The sequence below is a fragment of the Pan paniscus genome, chromosome 8, assembly GCF_029289425.2.
Source record: "Pan paniscus chromosome 8, NHGRI_mPanPan1-v2.0_pri, whole genome shotgun sequence".
Classification (NCBI taxonomy): domain Eukaryota; kingdom Metazoa; phylum Chordata; class Mammalia; order Primates; family Hominidae; genus Pan; species Pan paniscus.
The window spans coordinates 97900375-97926555 of NC_073257.2; the positions used below are offsets into that span (position 1 = coordinate 97900375).

Consider the following 26181-nt stretch of genomic DNA (forward strand, 5'->3'; position numbering starts at 1 on the left):
AAAAGAAACCAGAGATAAAGAGCATGTTATATACAGAAAAACAAAAGTAAGGACAATATCAGATGCTTATCAGTAATAATATGAGGAGGAAGACAGTAAGGCAACATTTTTAAAGTACTGAAAGGAAATACTGTTAACCTAGAATTCTGTACCTAGTAAAAATATCTTCCATAAATGAAAGTGAAATGAAGTCATTTTCAGACATACAAAAGCGGCAAGCATTCACCACCAGCAGAACTGTACTATAAGAAATGTCAAAGGAAGTCTTTCAAGCAGAAGAGAAATGATACCAGATCAAACTACGGATCTTCGCACCAAAAATATAAATAGCACCTGAAATGATAACGGCAGAGAAAAGTATTTAAGATTATTTTCTTATTACTTAAATCTCTTTAAAAGATAACTGACTGTTTTAATAAACATAATAACTATGTATTTTTGTGTATATAACACATATGAAAGTAACATTTATTATAACAATTACATCGAGTCAGGAGGGTAACACGGAGGGATACTATTGTAAGATACTTATACTGAAATATATGTGGTGTAGTATAATATCACTTAAAAGTAGATGGTGGTGAATTAAAGATGTATACTATAAATCCTAAAGCAACTACTAAAATTTTTTAAAAGAGTTATAGCTCATAAGCCAATAAAAGTTAAAACAGAATCAAAAAAAATTCTCAATTCACCCATAAGAGGTTTTAAAAGAGAAAAAAGGAATCAAAGGAAATGAAACAAATACAAAATGGCAAGAAGACAGGCTTGAACCTAACAATATTGATGATTACATTCAGTATAAATTATCTAAAATTCCTCAACTAAAAGGTGAAGACTGTTATAATGGATAAAATAGCAAGACCTAAATAAGTGCTGCCTCCAGGAAATATACTTTAAGCATAATGAAACAAGTATGTTAAAAGTAAGACAGTGAAAAAAGGTATTATGCTAACACAAGTCAAAATAAATATAGAATGGCTGCAGTAATCCCAGATAAAGTATATTTCAGAGCAGAAAAAAATACCAGGGACAAATCCTAATTTAAGTCCTAATGATAGAGGGTTAATAAATCAAGAGAACGTAAAAATCCTAAGCATTTATGCCCCTTGAAATAAAGCTTCCAAATATAATAAGCAATAACTGGTAAAACTGAAAGGAGAACAAACAAACTCACAATTAAGGATGAGTATTTTAATACTCCTCTCTAAATAATTGATAGAAAAAAGTAGACCAAATAATCATAGGGATACAGAAGGCGCAATCAACACTCAACTAAAATGACCTAATTCACATTTATGAAACATTCCACACAACAACAGATAATGGATCCTTTTCAAGTATACTTGAAATATCTAGCAGGAAAGACAATATACTGGCTATCAAATCAGTCTCAATAATTTTAAAAGGATCCAAATAATAGAAACTCTATCCTCTAACCACAGTGGAGTTAAATTAGAAATCAATAGCAGAAAGATTTCTTTAAAATCTCCAAATATTTGGAAACTAAAAACATACTTCTAAAACCCATGGGTCAAAGAAGGAATCCAAAAGTAATATAGAAGTATTTTGAACTAAATAATGAAAGCACAACATATCAAGATTTGTGGGATGTCACTAAATCACTTAAGGGGAAACATAGCAAAGAAAAAGACAGGTCTTAAATCAATGATCTCAGCTTACTCCCTAGAAACTAGGGGGAAAAAGAGCAAATTAAAACCAAAGTAAACAGAAAAAAGAAAATAAGGAAGACAAAACAATAAATTAATATAAATGGAAATTGAAAAACAATAGAGAAAATCAATGAAATTGAAAACTGGTTCTTTGAAATGAATAACGTCAATAAACCTCCAATCAGACTGATCAAGAAAAAAAGAAAAGAGACAAGTAATGAATATTATATATGAGAAAAATCACATGTCTACAGACTCAACAAATATTAAAAGGATACTAGTGGGATACTATGAACTTCATACCTATAAGTTTTTTTGTTTGTTTTGTTTTGTTTTTTTGAGACAGAGTCTCACTCTGTTGCCCAGGCTGGAGTGCAATGGCACAATCTTGGCTCACTGCAACCTCCACCTCCAGGATTCAAGTGATTCTAATGTCTCAGTCTCCAAAGTAGCTGGGATTACAGGGGTGTATCACCACACCTGGCTAATTTTTGCATTTCTAGTAGAGATGGGGTTTCGCCATGTTGGCCAGGCTGGTCAGAAGACCCAACCTCAAGTGATGTGCCTGCCTCGGCCTCCCAAAGTACTGGGATTACAGGGGTGAGCCACCATGCCTGGCCCATACCTATAAATTTGACAACTTAGATGAAATGGAAAAATTTCTGGAAAGACACAAATTACCAAACTTACTTGAGAACAAATAGATAGCTCTATGTCTAATACATAAATTTAATTTGTAGTTAAAACACTTCCCTAAAGAAAACTCCATGCCCAGATGGCTTCATTGGTAAATTCTAACAAACATTTAGTGGAAAAAATAATAATTATTTATGAACTCTTTCAGAAACTGTAAAAGAGAGAATACTTCCCAACTTACTTTTGAGGCCAGCATTATGCCAATGCCAAAACTAAAGAAAGACATCAAAAGAAAAAAAATTAAATACCAATATACCTGGTGAACATAGGAGAAAAATTCTAATCAAAAATTTAATGAATCAAATATAATCAAATAGAACAATATATACAAAGGATAATATAATATGAAAAGTAGGTTTTATCCCAGAGATGTTGGATTGCTGTAATGTTAGAAAATCAGTCAATGTAATTCAGCATATTAAAAAACTGCAAAAAGAAAAACCATATGATCATCTGAACAGATGCAGAAAAAGCATTAGATAAAATCCATTATCATTTCCTGATAAAAACTCACCAGTCTAGGAATGGAAGAGATCTTTCCCAATCTGATAAAGAACATCTATAAACAACTTACAGCTAACCTGATACTTAATGAAGAAAAACTGTGTGTGTTCCCTCTAATATCAGGAATACGAAAATGATGTCTCCTGTCACCACTTATATTCAATATTGAACTGGAGGTACTAATCAGTGCAATCAGGAGAAAAAAGAAATAAAAGGTATCCAGATGGAAAGGAAGAGGTAAAACTGTCATATTCCCAGAGGACATGATAGTCAGGAATATTTTCTCTAAGAAAATCTAACGGAATCTATGAAAAACTCCACTAGTTTTAGTAAGTGGGTTTAGCAAAGTTCTAGGATACAAGATCAATATGCAAAAATCAATTGCATTTGTATGTTCTACCAATGAACAATTGGAAATTAAAATTTGTTTTAAAGTATAATTTTCAGTAGCACTGACAATATAAAATTCTAAGGGATAAATCTCACAAAAATATGTGAAAAATCTGTACACTGCAAAAGATAAAACATTGAGAGAAATTAAAGAAAATCTAAATAATTAGGAAGATATGTCTTGTTTGTGGGTGAGATGACTCACTATTTTTATGACATCAATTCTCCCAAAAATGGAGTACAGATTCACTGCAATCCCAAATAAAATACCAGTCAGCTTTTTTTAGAAGCTGACAAGCTGATTTTAAATGTATACAAAAATTTCAAGGACCTAAGATAACCAAAACAATCTTGAAAATGAAGAACAAGGCAGAAGCCTAACAAAATGTAATTTCAAATCGTATCGTAAAGCTAAAGCTATAGTAATCAAAAGAATGTCGGATTGGCATAAAGATAGAAAAAAATAGATCAATGGAATAGAATCAAGAGTCCAGGCAGTTTTCAGATACTACACTAAAAACATAATTCTTAAAAGAATAAATTGATAAGTTAAACTTCATAAAAATTTAAAATGTCTGTTCTTCAAAAGACAGTGCTCAACTGAAAAGATAAGCCACAGGCTGGGAGAAAATATTTACAAAGTATATATCTGATTTTTTAAAAATCTTTTATCCCAATGTAAAAAGAATTTTCAGAACTTAATAATAAGAAAACAAAAAATCCAATATAAATGGGTAAGTTGTTTAAACAGATACTTTGCCAAGAAGATACCTAGATCTAAATGGTAAATAAGCACAAGAAAAGATGCTAGGAAGTATTGTCAGTTATGGGGGAAATGAAAAATCAACATCACAGTGAGGACCATTACACACCCATCAGAGTGACTATAATCAAAAACCCCGACCATACCAAGTACCGAAGAGGATATGAAGCAACTGGAACTCTCAGCAACTTGGCAGTTTCTTAAAAAGTTAACATAAATCTACCATAGGGGTTGGCAATTCCACTTGTAGGTATGAGCCCCAGAAAAAGGAAAGTATATGTCCATACAAAGACTTATACATAAATGTTCATAGTAGCTTTATTTGTAATAGCAAAAAACCTAAAACAACCCAAATGTCCATCAACAGCAGAACAGATAATCATATTGTGGTATATCCATGAACAAATAAATATTCCTCATCAATTAAAAGGAAAGAACTATTGCTACACATTGCAACATAAGATGAATCTCAAAATAATTTCATTGAGTAAAATAAGCCATACCAAAAGCAGAAGAGTACACACTCCATAATTCCACTTACATAAAACGCAAAGATACAAATAATCAGTAGAGCCAGAAACAGATCAGTAGTTGCCTAGAGAGTGGGTGAAAGTGGGCCAGGAGGGTGGCATTCCTGAGGGCCATGAGGGCACTTTTGGGGTGACGGATACGTTCACTACCTCTATTGTGGTTATGGTTTCCTGGGTATATACATATGCCAAATTTAACAACTTGTACACTTAAGTATTGTATGTATTGCATGTCAATTAAACCTCAACAAAGCTGTTACTTTTTCAGTAATAATAATTAAAAAAACATAATGAAGGTGATACTCAAAAACAATGTCTGGCTCCATCTCAGGTCTGATAAATGGCAACTCCTGGTCTTCATTCAAGAGTTCTGAGCTGGGGCTACAGAGGCAGTAAGATATGCTCCCTGTCCTCAAAGATCCCTCAATGAGGCTGGGAGAGAAACAAGTAAAAAGATTATGACAAACGTAATTGTTTTCGAGTGTTACTAAATTAAATTTGAAGATGGTAAATGGTATAGGGACTGAACAGTCCAACAGAATTGGAATCTTCAAAATAAAAGGAAGAAAAAAATCTTTTCCTTCCCTCTCTTTCTCTGGGTCCCAAATAGAGATTTCTTGAAGCTTTGTGATTCAGCATTCATATCATGGTCTTTTTCTTTGTTTTCTTCCATTAGAGCATTAGCATCTTCCTCTCCCACATTATATATGTGGTGCGTAATCTTATTTTCATTTGTTTTACCTTGGTGTGTGCTTTAGGATAGGGAAGATTTGAAAGTCTGGAGTGATGTCTCTGGACTGTTGACAGAGGCCACTCTAAGACAGGGCAAGGACTGATCCCTAAGGATCCTCACTGAGTACTCGTTGGTGACAAACTAGTGTAAGTGATAAGATGGGGGCTGGGGCCTGAGACTCAAGAACAGGAGAGCATCTAGGCAGAAGGTGCTGAAGAAGACCACACACTGGGATGACTTTGTCCTTTGGGTGGCAGATGGGGGGTCTCTTAGGATACAGTCAGATTGTTTAACCCAGCGAGCTCTTCTGTGTGTCAGCCCCTCATGCTAGGAACTTTAGGGAACCTCAGAGAAAAGAGATCAGCTTGTTCAGGGAATCAGGCATGTGCATCAATTCCCCAACACAGCAGAACTGGGGTGAGGCTGTGAAAAAATCACCCTACTGGGGAAATACAGAAGTCCTTTTGGCAGAGGCAATGTTAAGCAGATCCCTGCAAGAAAGGGAAGTCCTAGACAATCACAGATTCAGAAGGACATGGCAGGTGGAAAGAAAAACCCTGCCAAAACCCCAAAGCTAGGAGGGAAAAATAAATGCAAGAAAGAAGTCACTCATCCATTTGCAGGGATGACCCATGAGATATGAACGCAATAGTAAGAAGTAAATAAGGGTGCAAATATGGGGTCAGGGTCATCCTGCAGAGGGCTGCAGCAGGCTGGATGATGTGGGCAGATTTCTTAAAGCTATGTGATTCAGCATTCATATCACAGTCTTTTTCTTTTATCATGCCTTTGTTTTTTCTGTGTCTGAGGAGCCAACCAGAAGGATGGGGACAGTGGTCTCTGAGATCAGGAGCACCAAGAGAGAACCAGGTTTGGGGAGGATGGTAAGTTTGGAAAGAGGTACGCTGAGTTCGAGGTGGTGATGGAACTTCCAAGTGGCCAAGTCAAGAGGATCTTGAGTCAAGTTGGATCTCTGGATCTGGAGCTCAAGGGCAAGGTTTGGAATGGACGTGAGATGTGGAGTCACCGACATACACTGACAATCGGGAAGAAGTGGCAAGGGCCTGCTGACTATACCTCCTCCCTTTTTAGAAGTCACCTCCTCCTGGCCGCTGCTGACCCACAGATCACCTCTTAGAGACTCACTCTCTGAGAAAACCCAGGTGCAAAGGTTATGTGTGCATACCCACATCATCTGTTAAGCATCTTAAACCATTTCCAACAAAGTATGTGTGTGCTTTGGTTCAATGTCTGGAAGAATTCATGTAACAATGGAAGCTGCCCAGCAACAAACACAGTGCTTCAAGTCCCCATCAACCTTGGTTCTTCAAGAGGCTGGAGAGTCATACTGATTTTTCTATAGGAGAATTCCCTGCACAAAGTTCCCAAGAGGCCAGACCCACAGGGATCACCGACTCTCCTGGCATCTGCTGGAGGATGTGTGGAGAGGAAACATTTTACCTCAGCTGCTAAAGAGGCTCCAAAAGTCACCCAGCTCATCCAGAGTCAAGGCTGACTGGGCTTGAACTTGGCAACATCTAATGAATGATCCAGAGAGGTCCTTTCCATCGCTGAAACTCAGGACTTAATTGTTGCCTTTGTCTTTTCTCTGAGGCAGACAGGGAAATGCTTGTCAATGCAATTTGCTCTACACTATGTACATTGACCTGCCTTCAAACAAACCTTTGAAGAATCTATTCCTTGCTCAGGGCATTGAGGATTCAGTGATGAGCTGAATCTGGCCATGCCCTCAAGGGACTCACAGTTCAGTGGCCACCTTGACTAATGGTTCATTTTGTTTTCCACAAGTTCTTTTGAATCCCCTACCCTCTCTAAGGTAATCTGCAACCTAATCAGTCAATAAAAATATTCTTTAAATACTTCTAGCAGATATAAAAACACATCCGCTCTCCAGTGTCCCCACAGTAGTGCCCAGAGGCCTATAGGAACTGTTGGTAGGGCTCACACTCACAAAGCTTCCTCTGCATGCAATTATTTCGTCTCCAAATAAACCAGGTCTGTAATACGTAGCACCAATACTCATCAGAAAGAAAAGAGGGTAGATGTAAAGAAAGCAAAAAAAAAACGTGTGCCCTCAAGTGTTTATTTTGAATCCAGGAAAATGCATAAAACAAATCAAATACAGAGGAGGAAACTGAAAGGCAGAGCCTGTAAGGAATGAGAGGGAGCTGGGGGCACAGCTGGAGGGCCATGCTGGAGGCCCCAAAGACACCTGCGGTGGTCGGGGAGGCACAGACCTGAGCTTGTTTGAGGAACTGAACTTCCTCCAGAGAAGTAGGGAGCAGTTTCAAGAGGTGGGAAGACAAGGACCCAGTGAAGCAGCTGAATTCTGGAGCATGTTGGAAAGTGAGCCAGTAAATGCCTGCCCCTGACTTTCTCTTTTTCTTTATTTTCCCCCTTATTTTATCTCTAGTGATTATATAAGACAAACAGGAAGGTGGCTGAGAAACCATTTGTCTGTGGCTCTATACTTGGATAGCTTAAAAACTGAGCAAAGCCTAAAATGATATCACATTATAATAAGAATAACAGGACTTTTGTGTTCAATTGGGGCCATGCTAAAACCGGAAACAGTAGTCCTGAGTATAGCCGGATCCTAAGGATAAGCCTACGTGTAATTTGGAAAACACCACGGTCCTTAACCAGAGGCTACCCTGGGGTGCCTGGGTGAAAGCTTTCCAACAGGCCCTACCTTCTGATAGAAGACTTCAAAAAAGTCCCTGAGCTGGCACCAAAGGCCAGCCCAAGAGTATTCCCCATCAGTGTGCATACCTGACCCCCACTGACTGACTTCACTGAATCAGATACTGATTGTGAGTTACAGATCTTTGCCAAGGCCATGTGCATGAAGCTACTGTTTGATGGAAAAATTTGGAGCCAGACAGTCCTCAAATAGGATCCCAGATACACCATTAATAGCTGCATGACCTTGAGCAAGTGATTTAACCTCTGGAGACTCTGTTTTCCCATCTGCAAAATGAGGATAATGACAACCGCCACACAGGGCTGTTGATGAGGACTAAGAAGGTAACAAATGCACTGACAAGTGCCTGGCACATAGTAGGTGATTAAGAAATATTAGCTGGCTGGGCATGGTGGCTCACGCCTGTATCCCCAGCACTTTGGGAGGCTGAGGAGGGCAGATCACTTGAGGTCGGGAGTTCGAGGCCAGCCTGGCCAACATGATAAAACCCCGCCCTACTAAAAATACAAAGATTAGCTGGGCGAGCTGGCACACGCCTGTAGTCCCAGCTACTCAGGAGGCTGAGGCAGGAGAATTGCTTGAGCCCGGGAGGCAGAGGTTGCAGTGAGCTGAGATCACACCACTGCACTTCAGCCTGGGTGACAGAACAAGACTCCAGTCTCAAAAAATAAAAAATAAAAATAAAAAAAGAAATATTAGATGTTGTCCCTTGCCTCATAGAAAAGGAAGCCAAGAAAGGAGGAAGATGCGGCTCCCTGGAGGCCCCTCACATTTGGAGGAGGACACACTCAGCTCAGAGATATTCACACCATCCATGTGCACTGCCGGGCTGGCACAGGGTACACTGCTGGCCACGGTGAGACACCACAATCCTCTCAGTAGAAGCCGCTCCAGTGTGGCTCCAACAGGTATACCCCATATCTGACTCCTCCTGATGACACTAAGCCCTGGGTTCCAGCTGCCCCAGTAATGCCAATGTGCCTACCAGTATGGAATGCCCTAGGGGCACCGCACACTGGTTAGTCTGAAGTTAACGCCAGCCCTGAAGAGTGAGTCAAGAGGCACAGACAGGGGGCCCCTGAGGGTGGGTGGGGATTTGGAGAAAGAAAAGAAAACAGGTTAGGAATGTAAAAACGGAGTAATTCTTTTGAAGACTGGCAACAGAGAAACACTGGCTATCCAGTTTGGAGGATTCATCAAAAAAGTAAAACCAGCATCGGACATTTGACTTCAGGGCCACATGGAATGCATCGTTTCTTTGGAACAAAGAAAACTGGACTGTGAAGAGCCACAGAGAAGTCAGCAAACCCCAGAGAATCCAAACTTCTCAAGGATCAAGGCAGCCTCTCACAGGCTCTGAAAACAGGAGGCGGCAGTCATGTCCCTTCTAATTACCAGCACAACCACCTGCACCCCACGGTAAATGGACGGTTACTGCACGTCCCCAACTGCCCTCTGTGGACATGGAGCTAATAAGATGTGAATTCATGGAGGAAAATCTACAAAAAGTGGACTTTGCAAGTAGTTACAATCTGATACTACCTGCACAATTATTAAAATAAGCCACCCAAGACTATTTCAGCCATATTAGCAAAGAACTAATGAGGAAACAGACATCATAAAAGAATGAATTACCTACATAATAAACCTGCATCTTCCAGAATGAAGCCATTAGAAATTGATCAGTAATTTAGGAGCAGCTGAAGGCCATAGCCATGATGAAAGCTTGCACCAGGAACACATTCTGAGTCAGCTTTCAGTGAATATAGCGCACTGAGGTCACACAGGCCACCCCGGTAGTGCTCCTGAAAGGATATGTGGGCAGAGGGGATTCTTTGGGAAAGCTAGAGTGTGTGATTTCAGGCCACTCTTATGCAATGCCTGCAGCGTGGAGGAGGCCAGGGCCAGACAGGGTACAAGTAATGAAAAGCAGGCCAGGCCACCACGATCCCTGGTGTTGCCATTCCTCCCTGGGGCCAAACTGGTGGGATGGTCAGTCATGGGAGAGACTTTCTATTTACTCCCTTTACATGGGTACACTTATCCCTACACGTACTGGTTGCACACACAAACATACTTACACACATGCATGCACACACAAACACACATGCACATACAACTCACACAGCATTCACACAAATTCATATACAGATATATGCACTTTCATACATACACACCCAAACATATACATACACAAACTCACGTATACACACTCATGCACACACACTCATACATACACACTCACATGCACACATAAAATTTGCACATGCACGCCCCTGTACATACACTCAACACATTCAATTCACACACAAAGACACATACACACCTGTACATGCACAATCACACACATATTCACACTCATACATTTATACATGCACACACACAGACACACATATACACACACATACACTTGCACATGCATGCACATACCTGTCACACACTCAAACACATCCACACACATATACACACACCTGCACACAGACACATCCACGAACATGCATGTTCACACACTCACACCTACACACCACACAACTCATACACATACACACATCATAAACACAGACATACACACACACACCTGGCTTCACACTCTCGCACGCATGTGCACACCCTGCATACACACTCTTGCTCACACTCATGCACACCCTTACCATCTTGCATGAAATTCAGCCTTCCTCTCCTACTCATTCCTTTGCCCCACCCCCTCTGCATCTCAATTCATGACGTGCCCTAATTGCTCCAGCCCCTGGCTCCCACTGGCTGCCTCACCTCACCTAGCACACCTCATCCCTGCCACCACTGCCCTCTGACTTTTGACTTCCTCATGGACCCAGGTCAGGATTCTTTCTCTGGTTCCCACCTGCCAGGTGAGCACCCTGCTAGGTCAAGTTCAACTCTTTGAGTTTTTGCCTGGGCTAGGTGGAGCCCCAGGATTCATGACAGCCCCCTAAGAATTGAACCGAAAAGAATCACACTGAGCTTTACAAGGGGCTAGGGGCTCAGTCCAGGCCGTGCTCATCACATTTCTAGAGCCCTTACCTCATTCACAAAGACCCAGTGACTGTCCTTGGAAGCCAGGTTGGTCTCCACGGCCTGCAGAGAGAAAAAGAACGAACATGAACGGAAGCAAGACAGAAGCTGGCAGACACAGGATGATTGCCGAGACAGAGTTTTATAAACATTGTTCTTGGAGAATATTTTCCTCACAAAACATGCCATCCCCCTGGGGCCTGCTCTGGCTGCCTTAGCTGCAAGAAGCTTCATCTGAACACAGACATCTAATTTCCTGCTCTCCCTCCACGCACTCCTGCACCAGCCCAGAGCAAGATTAGACGCTTGGGTTCCTGCAGGCAGCACAGGGTCACAGGCACAGGCACAGGCACAGCCTCCCTTCCCTAGGAATGCCTGCAAACACCTTTCTGCAGGGGCGCTTAGGGGATGAGTGTTATCATTACTCCAGGCTACAGAATCAGGAAACTGGAACGAGGGATTTATGGGGGCTTGTCTAGTCCAGCTGTACTGAGTGACATTCAGGAAGACAGCAGCTCACAGCAGCTTTGGGGCTCCGAGTTTCCTTCAGTTCTTTAGGATCCACAGAACAAAGCTCTTTGTAGCTCCTGGGCCGTAGCCCCATCCCGTAACTCTCTATTAGTGTTTTGTTCTGTTTCTTTATGGCACTTGCCATCTTTGTGCTTGAATGGCTATCAGTTTACTTATTTCTTATTGTCTGTCTCCTCTGCTAGAATATTTCTTATTGTCTATCTCCTCTGCCATTATGTCAAAGGCCATATCTCCTAGGTCACAGCTGTGTCCCAATAGCTGTAACCAGCACACAGCAGGTATTCAGCAAACATTGTTGATTATGCAAATGAAGTGGAAGGCCGAGGCAGACAGAACTCAGTTAATTATTTTGTTTCCTGTATGTGTTTATGAGTGCTTTCCCTCTCCTTCAATTGAAAAGCCAACAGATTGGAAGAATTGGAAGAGACTGATGGTTTCCAAGCATGTCCTGTATGAATACATCCCGTAAGCAGGTGCCAAGTGCTTGCTGAGCCTGGGCACTGAGCCAGGCTGACTATGAACCTGGACAAGAGCTATCAGATTGGAGTCCTGTTTTTTTGTTTGTAATGTAATTTTATTATTCCTTTTATCAAAAAAAATGCAGAAACATAAAAATGCTCAACATCCCATAATCCCATCCCATTAAAAAAAATATGCTGCCATAGTGACAATTCCCCCTTTATCCCTCCAAATTTACCCTCTAAATGTTGTTTGAGGTGTCACCTTCTAGATTTTACAGTTACCTCCGCAAGTAAATAGCTACAAATAGATATCAGACAAGTGTTTTCATTAAAATCAGACCATGAAATACATATCCAGTTAAGACTCTAGTTTTTGATTTATCAGTGTAACACAAATATCTTTCCTCATCAGTACACAGAGATCTGACTCACTCCCAACAAATGAGGCATGGAGGTGTCAGGGCCTGTGCCAACGACCCCACAAATGACCCTAGGTCTGCATGGTGCTGCAGCCTGCAAACTGTCATGCACAGGGTGCATCTCTCTTGCACTGGAAAGAAAAGAGGCTGCAAGGGATGCTAAGCCATGTACCTGGGTATGCTACAAGGCTGTATCCTGAAGACACTTTCCTCCCCTTTCTACAAACTCAGTTAACCGGGCTCTCTCCAGAGAAGCTGCAAGGGCTAAAGAGCCAGAGCTCAAAGGAATCTTCAGTCAAGATAGAGAAAGGAGGACACTTCCGCGTGGAGTCTCAGCCACCCCGTCCAGAGCCTCTCTCCTGTCAACATGCAGACTTTCAGGGAGGTCTTCAAAAGCCTGGAAGCACTGATGAAGAGGTGGAGGGAGAAGTGGAGAGAGAGTGGGCTGAGAATGCTCTGAGCGCATCGCTGGGCTCTAGCTCACCTCGATTCCCAACAATTCAACATTTCCTTGACACTCATGTGGAAGACACTGGCAATACTCTTATCAAATGTGCACAGATGCAAATCTGGAGGATGTCATAACATCTCAGTGGCTGGAACACTGAAATGAATCTAAAGACTTGTGGTTTAGCAAGGCCAAACTCAAAGTCCTACACTCAGTTTCCAGGAGCAAAAAGGCAAATGGGGAAATGAAGTTTGAAAGCAACACTCTTGAGGAAAAACCAAAGGGGACTGCCTCCACCTAGCTGTCACTTAACCACTCTGGTCTCTGTTCCTTCGTAAAAGGAGCAGATAACACTTGCCCCTTCCCGTCTCCCAAGGTATGTAAAAGCACATCGCTGGGCTCTAGCTCAACTCATGGAAAGGAGGGTGTGGGAGGAGTTTGTTCCACCCCTTGAAGGGTTGACCTAACCAGGTCACCCCACTTGATGAAGGACAATGCACACTATAGCCCAGTCATGGAGAGGGACAGTTAAAGTGATCAGGGATGCTTACAGGTGGGACAATATAGGTGTCTTTAAATTGTCATGTGCAAGAGAGATTGGAATTGCTCTATGCATCCTCTGAGTGTTGACCTAGAGCCAATGGCTCCCATAATCAGGGAGGCAGATATCAATTCAATATAGGAGACAACTTTCTGACTTTCCAAGTCATTCAAGATGAAATGGGGTGCCTCAGGAGTAGCGACGTCCCATCCCAGGAAGTGCCTGAGCAGAAGGTGAGCAGTGCTGTCTTTACAGTGCCGTGTATTCTAAGAAGGTTGACCATTTGTGAGAGGTAAAGCTTTATCATGCACTGACATTCTTCAGCAGTGATTCTCCAGTCCGGCTGTGTTTAAGAACCTCCTAGGGAGCTTTAAAAAAGAGGGTCCCCAGGCCCCACTGCTAGGGATCCTAATTCACTGGTAATTGTGCTGTGTCTGAGGTCCTGTGCTGTTTCAGAGCTCTGACCCTGCCTCTTGGCTTCAGGGGCTGAGAGCCCTGCTTCAGAATATGTAGTTCTGTGAATCTGAAGGTCTGGGTATACCTGTGCAGGTGAGAGGTTCTCTGCTTGTCCTGGAAGAAGCCAGCAGTGCAGACAACCTGACTCTGTTGCTGGGAGACCCCAGGGAGCAGGTGGGAGCCTTGGCCACCCTAAGAAGTACTTCCACCTAGTATCAGACCCATGCAGGGAAGATATTGGTGGAGACAATTGATCAGAAAACCCCACAGGACAACTGGTCAACTTTTCTGTCCTACTTTTCCTCACCAATTAAACATCAGCTAATTTGTTAAGCCTCTTTTCCCCACATGGAGATAAATAGTGCTTTTCTGCAGCCTTTTCCAGAGGGTGCCACTCGCACAGAGGCTGAGATAGATGGAGAGAAGGAGAAGCTACAGCAGATTTAGCAGGAACACTGCCTGCCTCCCCCTGTCCCCCATCAACCCGCGCCACTCCAGCAATTACTGGAGGGCTGCCAGCTCTGTGGGAAGAGCCCTAAATGCTCACACCCCAGTGGGCAATGTCCCTCCCAGCACCACTAATTCCCCTTCTAAGTGCTGCCCTTTTCCTTTTCCTCTCCAGCTACAACTGCAGCAGGTGGAGGCAAGTCCTCCCTTTCGTCTGCAGAGTGAGAACACTATAGAGAGTTCCAGCAGGCAGGCAGAGTACATTGGAATCCCAGTTCTGCCACTTCCTGGCTGAGTGCTCCTGGGTGAGCCTTTTCACCTCTCTGAGCTGCAGTTTCCACACCCATAAGGCATTTGAATACCAACAGTGCTACAGGGGGCTCTGCCCACAGTCCCTGTGAATCCTGTTAGCATTTTTTATTACACTGACTCAGCATGTTTGCTCACTCCCAACAGCCAGCCAACACCCCCAATTCAGGCTGCCTGAACCCTGCTTGGCACTCACGGTGCCTTGGAATGCACACCCCTAACCAGGGATCCAGAGTGCCACGAAAACAAATCCCAGCTGCCTTGCTCCCTACTGGGGACTTCTCCAGAGTGTGATCTCAGCTTTTCAGGATGGAGCCAAAATCACCTTGTTTGGCTTCCTTTATGTTCCTGTTCCAAGTCCCCACTTCCCTGCTGTCTTTCTTTTTTTAAGTCCCCATAATTTTTAATAAATCATTGTCACACACAAAAATTCATCTCCAAGTCTACTTCTGCGATGTCAACTTGAGACAAACACCTCCCACTTAGGGTTATTGTGAGAGTCAAATGAAATTACAGGTGACACTTCCAGCCCAGGAAGGCGCTCACTTAAGATGATCAGTCAGCGCAAAGTTCCTCCCGTTCCTTCTACTGGAGTCTCCAGCCTGCTCTTGATTCGATGGTCTCTTGAAGTACACGTGCATAATCCCTCATTCATTCCTTCCTTCCTTCATTCAACAGACAGAGCCCACCCAACCCCAACAGGCCATCCTAATTCTCCTGGGTAGGGGAGTGGACCAGGAGCCTCATCTCTGCCATCATGGATACACCAGGGCAAAAAGACCAACAATCAATACAGCTTTGCAAAGTGGTGGGCACCACCACCTCCATGTGCTCCCCTTCAAGGCATCAGGACGTGGTGTTTCCCTCCCATCTTGGCCACAGTGTGGATCGAGCTGCATAATGCTGTGGGCATCAGCACAGAAGTGATGACCCAGTCAGACAAGCAAAGGGCAGCCCCTGTATCCTGCTGGCGGGGAGGGAAGGGGGGCCGGCCTTCTGCTCAGGGTGGGCTCCCAGCAGGTGGGGTGGCTGGTTCCCTGCTGTCTGCAGTTAGACTTCTCTCCTGAAGCTAGACACTGTGGCTGGGGGACACAAACCCCGTGGGAGCTGGGAACTAGGGCCCAATGAGCCCAAAGGAATTGCTGCGGTGGCCAGATGCCTGCACCCCTCTAAGTTGCTGTGAATCCCACGAGACCTAGCCAAACCACTGGGCCCATCTGCCTGGCTCCTGTGGCCATGATACATTGGCAAACACAGAACTTCAGAAGAAGAGTTAAGGATGTAAGAAGTTGCAAAGCATCCAGCTGACTTCTCTTCTAGCCCCTTTTGAATGGAGGAGACAGCAGATGCTGATGGTGGTGACTGGCGCATGAGACAGCTGCGAGGCTGGGCGCAGTCAGCCAGGGGTAAAAGGCACAGCTGAGTGTCCACACGTGTGTTGACTTATGTGTATATCCACATCTTGACACCCACATTCCACCCTCTGGAAAGAAAAGTGTGCTGTTATAGGCAAACTCCAGCTAAAGAAGGCCGAAGGCGGCTGTTCTTCCCACGTCTCGGGAGCCGACTGTGGAAGGGAATGTGTCTCCCTGCTCGAGAGCAACAGCCCCAATCTGAACCTCAGGTGCCTTTTCCCAGTGACACCCAAGAGCTGAGTTGTAAGTGACACAGGACACCAACAGGCCATTCTGCAGGCCCACTGAGGGCCAGAGGACATTTGGGTCCTGCCCCAGCCACCCTGATCTCACGATTTTCATAGGGAAATAGATGTGGGCCACGTACTGGCTCCCAGCTTCCAAACAGACTCTGCACAGAAAGGAGTCCCTGAGCACTGACAAGAATGTCAAGGGTGGAGGCAGCTCTCCTAGACTGGTGCTGGGGAGAGTTGACAGCTGCCCCTGGACCATATGGTGGTGAGGATCGGTTCTAATATCCAAGAGCTTGGAAGGAAGTAGAGAAGACAGTGAGGCTGAGCGCATTGGAGGAGGCATCTCCAGTCTGGGTCCCCTTCCTCTGTGTCCTTGGCTTTTCACTCAAGACTAAGTTGGAGCCATTTCCAAGGGCGACGAGAGCTTGCTTTTATTAACCACCCCCCAAGATACTTCAATACAACATCTCCTCTGCTTTACAACCCACACACCTCATTTACTCCCAACAACTTAACAAGCCACGCAGTGTTCTTATCCCTGCTTCACAGATGGGGAACTGATACCTCCATCTAGACTCGTATCTTGCAGAAGGTCCCTTAGCCAGTATTCAGCAGAGGTTAGATTTGAACTACGGCCCAACTGTCTCCAAAGCCTGTGTTCTTTCCTTTGGTCATGCTGCTCTCTGAAAGCCCCAGATAACTGTCTGAAAAAGTTTTTGGGTCTGAACCTGGCCCCGTAACAATGGGAACAAAATGGTCTTTTTTCTCATATCTGAGAAAACACCATTATAAGTCACGGTGCTGTCCTTCTCCAGGTTAACTTGTTCTCATAAGCCTGAAACCATTATTCCACTTGCATTTCTTAAGTGTGAGACTGTTTCTCTTTATCTTGGCCTAAAGGAATAGTAAATGGAGTGGAAAAAACCTCCACATGGAAGCCTTCCAAACACATCCCTGAGGATTTATTTTACAAAGTGCAAATGCCACCAATTATTTATGTATGTGTTAATTGTTGACCACTTATCTAGGCATCCCCCCAACACTGGGAGCCTGAGATAATGAAAGCTTGTCAGCAATTAGCATCTTTTTAAAACCCCAACTCTAACATTTGGGAACATTCCCCCCGTGAAGCCCAGGGCCTGGCACTTTCCCAAGGACAGATATTGAGCTCACGTTAAAGGCCCACCGCTGCCTTTGCAACAACATGTCATTTAGGAACAATGCTCTCTGTGCAATGTCACCCCTCCAAAGCATGCAGAAGCGCAACGCCCCTCCATTTGCAAGGAAGGGGTGTAGCTAGCTGCAGGAGGATGGATTATTTGAAGAGCCTGTTTAAAAGGAAATCAGCAAAGCAGACACCATGAGGCCCGAGTTTTCAGAAGTTATGCCAGGAAGCATGAGGAAACCCCTAAAGAGCGGTTATCACAGAACTTTCTCAGCCACCCTGTGTCTCCTGGGGGCCTGCCTGCTTGGAAAAACGTCCCAAGATGCTGACTCAGCTGCTTCTCCTTGCCCCAGCCTTGTCTCTGGAGCCTCTTTGGTCTTTGTTTCACCAGAAAACTGCCCTGAAGTTCTCTTCATCTCCCAAGACTCCTAATTCTGGCTCCATCCTTATTCTTAGATCCCACTGGGGAATCTTGGATCCCAGAAGGTCTCTTTTCCAGTATTTTGTCCCAAGCCTTTCCCAGGAGCCAGCCCCTCCTGATGGTCATCTGTTCCCATCTCACCCATCTCTTTGCTCGAGGATCCTTGAAGTCCAAGGCCCCCACCCTTGGCAGGAACAGGAAACACCCCATCTGGGCAGAGGGAAAAGCAGTTGAACATGGGGGAGTGCATGGGCTCAGGTCACTGAAGGATGGTGGAGACAAGGCAATCACTCCCAGCTCTAGGAAAGCCATCTGAGAAAGCTGTATCAGAATTTACCCTGTGAAGCACTAAACCACAGCTCTGGGGGAGGCTGAGAGGGCTGTTTTCCTGGGAGAAAGCTGAACCTGCCTCTTAGGAGTTCAGGGAAGGCACTGGCTGGGAAAGGCTGGAGGGGAAGGCTGGTTGCAGGCTGGGGGCAATCGCTGGCATTTACAGAACACCTCATCCAGCCCAGACCCTGAGCTAAGCCCTCTACACACGATCCCTCCCTGAGTCCTCACAATGGCCTACTGAAAGAGGCTACTGAGCTGCAGCCTACAAATGGAAAAACCAAGACTCAGAAGGATGAAGTGATTTTCCCAAAGTCTCCCAGAAAGTCAGTGTAACCAGGCCTCTCCAATGCAAAACCCATATGGTTTCTACCGTGTTCCACTGACTTGGGCACCAAGAAAAGACGAAACTCAATCTCTGCATGTTTCATAGGTGTTTAGTGCAAAAACAACAGCTAAGCCAGAAGGTGATTCAGGCGACAGTGATAGTGGTGACTGGATAGTGGGGACCTGGAGAGCTACAGGGCCTTCTGCAAAGTCTGATCCTGGTTTCCAGAGTTTCCTGTCACCCCCTTTCAAAATTCCTGGATCACATGCACCTCTGGTTGTCAAAGGATTTTTTTGCATATGGGGAGTAGCCTCTAGTCCCTCACTAGGAAGTGAGCTCCTGGAGGCCAAAGCCTGGTCTAATTACCACGAAGCCACTTGTGGGACACAGCACCTGGCAGACAGTGAACTTCAAAATGTGCCTACAGAATGAATGAATGGGTGATTCACATTTCCAGAGCTGAGTAGAAGGAAGGCCAGGAGCATAAATAGAAACCTTACTACAGTTAAAAAGAATATGAATGTACAGGTGGCCTTTGCTTTGCATGGTGCATGGTACTCTGGTAAACAAAACCCGTGCATATGGAACTAGTGTCCTCACTTTGCACGAACTTGATTATACACTTGATTTTTGGTTAACATTGTGCCATGTAAAGTTAGTGCTGCCTGTATTTGCAATTAACACCCCCTTTCTACACATCTGAGAGGATCTGAGAAAGAAACAAAGTGAACTTAAAGTGGAGGAATGCAAGATGCCCTGACCTTTAGGAGGTGATGGAAACATGATCAAATTCTAGAGCTTTTCCTCCAGGATACAATTGTTTCTTCATTTGTACTGAGTGTTGAACCTCCTGATGCTAGTTCCCGTATATCATGCCTAACAACATAGTAAGTTCTGGACTAGTTTGGTCAGTCAATGACATTTAAAAAGATATTACTGAAAGAGAGTTCACTGGAAGAGAGAGTGTTCAGCATTAGACTTTTTTGACATTGGCTCAGATCTCTGAAAAACTATTATGTTGCTATGGAAAAACAAGAAAGAAAGAAAGAATAATTGACTAAATTCATGTAAAATTCTGATAGATGTGAACAATTTCTAGTAAATCATTAGACCTCCCTGGCCTCAGTCCTTCTTGTTGACCAAGTCTGAGCTCGACAGCCAGTCTGAACTGCCTTCCCTGTTCATGTGGATGGCAGAAGCGCCCGCTCACAGCCCCGGGGGAATGAAGATTCATTACAGATCATTTGTGGATCCTTCAGATGAAATAGAGGCAGCTTCCAGGGCTGTGCAGGGAGTGCAATTTACTATAATAAAAAGTGAGAATATGCTACATGTGGACAATTTATAAGGAAACGTTAATATCAGCAGAAAAATGAAATGGAGCCTGCTCACAGGCACGATCTGTTTAATAAGATCAACTTGGAGAAGTGAAGCCAGGAGGCGCCAATGAGTATTGGCCGATGGATACTTGGATTTTAATCAATGGTCCATAATTTCCCTGCCACCTGGAGGGCACAGAAACCAAATAAGGCCCCCCATGTTCTTGTTCTTACAGGCATTCAGGCTATGTCCTGATGGGAGGCAACGGAGCCCAGCTTTTCTATCCGATCTTGTCTCACAGAGGAGCAAGACATTCAGGCCCTTGGCAACATGGATGCTGTCACACAACTTCTTTAGAGGACCTGGATGTACAGTGGAACAAATCACTTCTGAGATTATTTATGCCCACCCTGGTTTGGCGGGGGCAGCCACCAGCCTCTGCAGTGTGCACTGTGAACAATCTCATGACTCGGTCCCTGAGGGCAGGGGACACGGCCCTGGGGTGGCAGGTGGCTGTGTTGAGCCATTTCTCATACACTCTGCTGTTCAGCTCCAGCTTCAGGTGATTTTCAAATACAAGCAAAGTCCAAAACTGATTAGAAATGTTTTCTCCTCCCTCATACTGGAGCTTGAGAAGCTGCTGCCTGCATCCAAAGACCAACTCCAGGGACCACAGCACCAGATACTGCTGAAGGAGGGTGTGGAGCCATTTTGGACAGGAGAGTCCCTCCCTCCCAGTGCAGCTGTCAGTCTCAGAGCTCCTGACCCAGAGCGGGTACATCCGCTGGGAGAATAGCTACACCTTCCCAGCTGCTCGATTAAAGCATTAGCGTTCAAGGTTAATGCTGTGACCCCTTCAAATCATGCTCAGGCAAGCCACTTCTGCACATGAATCGAATTCCTTCCCTCAACCCAAATCATTTTTAAAAGATGGAAACATGTGAATTCTTCTTAAGGCAATAAAGTTGAAAGTAGCAATTCTTTACCGAGCTGATAAGAGCTGCTGAGTATAATTTGTATTCTTTTTTACGAGCCTGACTTTTTGGAGAATGGAATAGAAAGAAAAATATCTGCTTTTTAGTTCTGGAGATATAAGCTTCTTCTACCTCATGGTGCTAGGGAGGAACTCCTGGCCCAGAAACTGTCAGGAAACAAGTCTCTGGATTTGTGACACGGGAAAACTAGGGGAGGTGGCCAGTGCACTGGGGGAGAAGAGGTGGATGGTGCGACAGCTAGGGCATAAACGATTGTTTACCTCTTACCTCAGCCACCTGGGCACTCAATTTGGGACTCTGGCTCCATAGAAAGTGACTGAGAGACCATGGGGGGCTCTGAGGTCTTAGGGAGTAAGGAAGAGAGGATATTGCAAATTCAGCAATAAAAGTGTGGGGAGAAGGAAACTATTTTTAGCATCCACAATGTAAATTTTGCTTCACTTTAAGACAGCCCCTCTCCAAGCACAAAGCCCCCATGCAGTTGGGTCCCAGACCTGGGAATGGCCAAGAGCTTAGTTTTTCCCCAAAGCTCTTGGGGACCTCACAGTAAGCCAGGAAATTGCATTTGGCCCTTATAGAAGGTAGAAACAGAATCAGAAACCAAAGATGCCTGCTCTTAGTCCTCAGGGGTGTGGCCCACCTGCCCAACGCCCACCCCATTGCCAGCACAAAGCACCTGAAAAGGCCCCACCCACAGAATGACATGGCTTAGAGAGAAAACTGTGATACAGGGCTTCTAAGGAGACAGTGTGCAGAAGCCTGGAGGTGTGAAAGGGCATTCGATTTGTAGGGACGGTGGTGGAGCCACATCTTCACATCGTGTGAGTGAGGATTTGAATCTAAAGTTACCAGATGAGGCAAAAATCAATTAGACAAAATTAGCCATAAAGATTTCTTAATTCATGGATATGAAATGGTACAGAAAATATCATTTGTGTAAAGAACCCTGTATCTGTTCCCCTAACCTTTATCAATCACTATTTCTCTACAACCCTCAATTAGCTTCATTTTCTTCCCTGAGTGTATTAACTAAATCATCACCCACTTACCTAGCCCTGGTCCCTCAGGCCACTGCTCTAATTCAAATGCTCAGACCACTTTGGAAACTCTTCCTGCCTTGCAAGTTAGGACAGGAAGTGTGTGGGCAAGCTGACCACGTGAGAAGCCCTCTAGACCATGCATGCACTCTCCCCAGCAGGTCCTGGCACACAAACTATGTCAGGCTTCACTATGCCGACTGCCTGTTGAGGCAGATGTGGCATCATCTGGCCTGAGAACCAATGGACTGTGAGTTAAATGTGCACATGATGCATCTCCACTGTTGGTCACCCCATGGCTTAATACCCGAGGTGGGAGGATCAGTGGCATGAGGCATGAGTTATTACCTGAAACACTACCAGGTCCCAGTCAACAGGGTCTTCTGCCAGGCAGCAGAGCCTGGCTTTTACCCCATAAGCTGGGAGTTTCCAGATTGTGTTCCACGGGATGGGAGGGTCTTAGAAGATGTAAAGTTTCTTGTAAAAAAAAAAAAAAAAAAAAAATCTGTGGGAAAGTTGGAGATATACTGCATTTATATCTCCAGCTTGAGAATGACAAAGCATACTAAACAAACAAGTCCTCTTTTCACAGAAACTTGTCAAAATTGGCTAAACCCGGTGTTTATTTTTCAAACGAATCTCCCCAGAATATTCACTTTCTTTGTTCAAGAAACACATCAATATTTCACAGGACACTGAGGTTACAACAGGAACAGAATCAGGTAAATGGAGATGCAGACTTGGGCATCCATGGAAGGAAGTTAGGATGGAAGAGTATGGTCAGATCTGGATTCCAGATAGGCCAGCCTGGCCATGTGGAGGTGAATTTCACAAGCGAGAGCATTTTAAAAATTTGCTGAAAAGTAGTTACAATAGTCCAGAAAAGAGGCAATGAGGACGACAGCAGGGTATGGGGCATTGGCCCAGGAAGAAAAGGATGGAGCTTAAAGCGTTTAGAAAGAAAACATTGATGGGATGGAGTCATAGGTTGAAAACTGAGTAAGGTACAAGGAGAAAAAGGAACCTGATGTGACTTCCAGATGCAGCTGCATAAAGACAGACGCTGGATAGGCTCAATGAGGAAGATGATGATTCATCCCACTAAACTCCCTCAGGCAGCAGGAAGTTGGAGAGGACAATCTTAACAGTTTGGGAGAGACCAGGTGTGGTGGCTCACACCTGTGATCCAGCTGCTCTGGAGAAAGAGGCGGAGGATCGTTTAGGGCTGGGAGCTTGAGACCAGCCTGGGCAATATAGCAAGATTGCATCTCTAAAACACTTACATAAATACATAAAGTTTGGGAGAGATGAGTAATCACAGGAGCGGACAGGGATAGGGCAAGGGCTTCACTCAGGCAAAAGGGAAAGGTCTGCAAGGATAAGGCAGGTTATGCAGCAGCAAGGCAGCCTGCACAGTCCCCGTCCTCCAGTATGGGAATCGGCACTGGCAGGCTTGGACTGCAGACACCAAGTCACTCCAGCTGCAGAACTGGTGACCTGTGAAGGCTGGGAGCTGGGCCAAAAGTGGCACGACAGGAAGCTCCCTTTCCCCCTTGCACCATGACTGATTCACTATTGTGGAGCCCTCACATTCCTGGGGACAGCACAGCTCACACCCAGCTGCCCCACTTTCAAGCCCCAGGGATGTATTTTTTAAATAATGAGTTATACACACAAACATACACCTACATTCCCTGTACTGGTTCAGGGGGTTCCCAGGCCTCACTGGAAGCCTTCATCTTTATCCTTGTAAATGACATGTTACTGGAATCAGTTCACTGCTCTACACAAACCATTCAGAATATTTTGGAACCTCTTCTTGTCTTCCAACATTACCCTCTTCACCTTAGATCATGAGCAAAGGTAAACTTTAGCAGACTAGCACCCTGTTTGATCAACCAGGGAAATATATGTGAAGAGGACTCCAAACCTAGTTCTTGCTTTTCCTCTTTTGCTTTTAAACTCCTTGGATTTCATTGTTTTTTCATCTGCAAAGTCTGGGAGATAGATAGACAAGACTGATGCTTGGGTCTCAATATGTTCGAAAATGCTATGGGGGCAGGTTCCCAATAGTTTGAGGAATCCAGTGGTTTGGGAGAAAAGGAAAGGGTGTCCCACATTGGGGTGTGTGAGAAACAGTTGTAGGATTTTGTCTACCCCATATCAGAGAGTCTTTGGTGTGTGGAGATGCCCATTGTGTGCAAGGCCAGCACAGGACCTAGGCTTAGCACAGCAGATCCCCTTGAATCTTGAGATAGTGACTCAAAGGTTTAACTCACTCCCCACGAGAACAGCAGTGTTGGGGTCCACCGAAGGTGTCTTATCCAGACTGACCCAGGGTAACCTCAGCAACATCTGTTCCATCCAGCCTCCCATGGCTTTCTGGGCCTAGTTCTCCAGCATTCAGCCCACCTCTGTGAGTTGACCAGTGTCATTCGAATAAATTACTTTTATTTCTTATTAACTCCATTCTAAAACTTTATACAAACAATAGGGAAAATAATATTTATTTTTAAAATTTAAATATCAAAAACTGGCAAGAGCCTTGTGCCATATAAGGGTACAATCAAATGTTTTAAAAGGGAGAATAAACTGAGTAATTTCAAAGCACAATGTTACAATTACAGACAATAGTTTCTAAGCCCATTATTCTATACTAAATCTTAACCTTTTAAAAGGCAGAATTAAAAGCCTTCTATTGACAAATGGCAGTCCCTGGTCCTAATGCCACTCCCAGTCCTGCTCCCCAGAGGCAAACACTTATAACTCTTTCATCTGTTTCTTTGGGATTTACTTCCATATTTCTTAATCATATTTAATCATGTTCATACTGCTATACTTGGTTGATCAACTTTAGCACTATCTATTATCTTCCTGATACTGCAGAGAGGACTTAGGTCTCTTAATCCTCTCATCCTTTCATTTCCCTTCCCAGTATTTCCAATCTACCTGTATCACAATTTGTAAATTAAATCAAATGTATTGACTCCATTATGGTTATGATACTATTCACTACTAAGCCAAATAGTAGACTATGATTATATTATTTCCTTGCTTATACAACTTTTGCTTTTTTGCATTAACAATTGCTCTGACTTGTAGTTACTTATAACTATAAATAACTTGCGGTTATTTTTAACTACAAATAACTTGCGGTTATTTATAACTACAAATAACTTGTGGTTATTTATAACTACAAAATTGTTTTATTTATATTTATAGTTATTTATTTGTAGTTATATATTATATTATATTTATAATATAATGTACTTTTCCAAATGCTCAATGCAACAAAATAAGCTTTCCATTTCCTTAAGCCCTGGAGAGAGCCCATTCCAGCTCTCTCCCTTCTCTTGTGTGGACCAGTTGGTCTCCAGTTGGATGAGCAGGGGCTGTCATGAGACTTCCTTCCTGCTCTGCTGGTTGGAGTCTCTGTAACTGCTATTATGCTTACTTTTATCTTTTTTTGGTATTTTGACTTTATTTTTTTTTCTGAAGCCCATCCTACCACAAAAACTTCTTAAGCAAAGATTCACAGTGTGTAAGTTTTTGAGTATTTCCATGTATGAATTTTTTTAACTTTGCTATCATATTGATTGATAGCTTCACTTAGTATAGAATATGTGAATATTAATTCTTCCTCAGAAATAGCACCTCTCCAGTATCTTCTAGTATAGATGTTACTTTTTTTATTTTCTTTTTTTAGACAGAGTCTCACTCTGTCATCCAGACTGGAGTGCAGGGGTGCAATCATGACTCACTTCAGCCTTGACCTCCGGGATCAAGCAATCTCTCACCTCAGTCTCCCAAGCAGCTGAGATTACAGGTGTACAACACTATGCTGGCCTAATTTTTGCATTTTTTGTAGAGACTGGGTTTTGCCATGTTGCCCAGGCTGGTCTCAAACTCATGTGATCTGCAGGCCTTAGCCTCCCAAAGTGCTGGGACTACAGGCATGAGCCACCAGGCCTGGTGTTACTCTTAAGCATCCTAATGCCACTTTGATTCCTGTTCTTTTCATGTCACCTACTCTCCCTCCTCCCCTTTCCTCCTTCTCCTTTTCCTCCTCCTTCCTTCCCTCTCCCCCTGCCCTACCCCTCTACCCAGTGCCTTGGTGTGGTTGTTCTTTTCATCTACTTTGAGTAAAAGCTACATGGTTGGGAGGACTTTTTAATCTGGAGGCACATGTCCTTTAACTCTGAAATATTTTGTTACTTATTTCTCTGATATTTGCCTTTTCTTTATTTTTTCTGTTCTTGCTCTAGAATTTCTACTAGAATA

The 26181-nt window shown here is 43.8% G+C and overlaps 1 protein-coding gene across 4 annotated transcripts in view; it reads right to left on the minus strand.

Annotated features, from left to right (window-relative positions):
- Positions 1 to 26181, minus strand: part of GRID1 (glutamate ionotropic receptor delta type subunit 1) — a 777975-nt gene that overhangs the window by 316134 nt on the left and 435660 nt on the right. For 3 of the 4 annotated variants that reach the window (XM_063607779.1, XM_034931017.3, XM_034931019.3), the window contains exon 5: positions 11054 to 11107. The exons of the other annotated variant lie outside the window; for it this stretch is intronic. In XM_063607779.1, coding sequence (XP_063463849.1) covers positions 11054 to 11107 — 54 coding nt within the window. The remainder of the gene's footprint in view (positions 1 to 11053; positions 11108 to 26181) is intronic. 4 annotated transcript variants of the gene reach the window in all.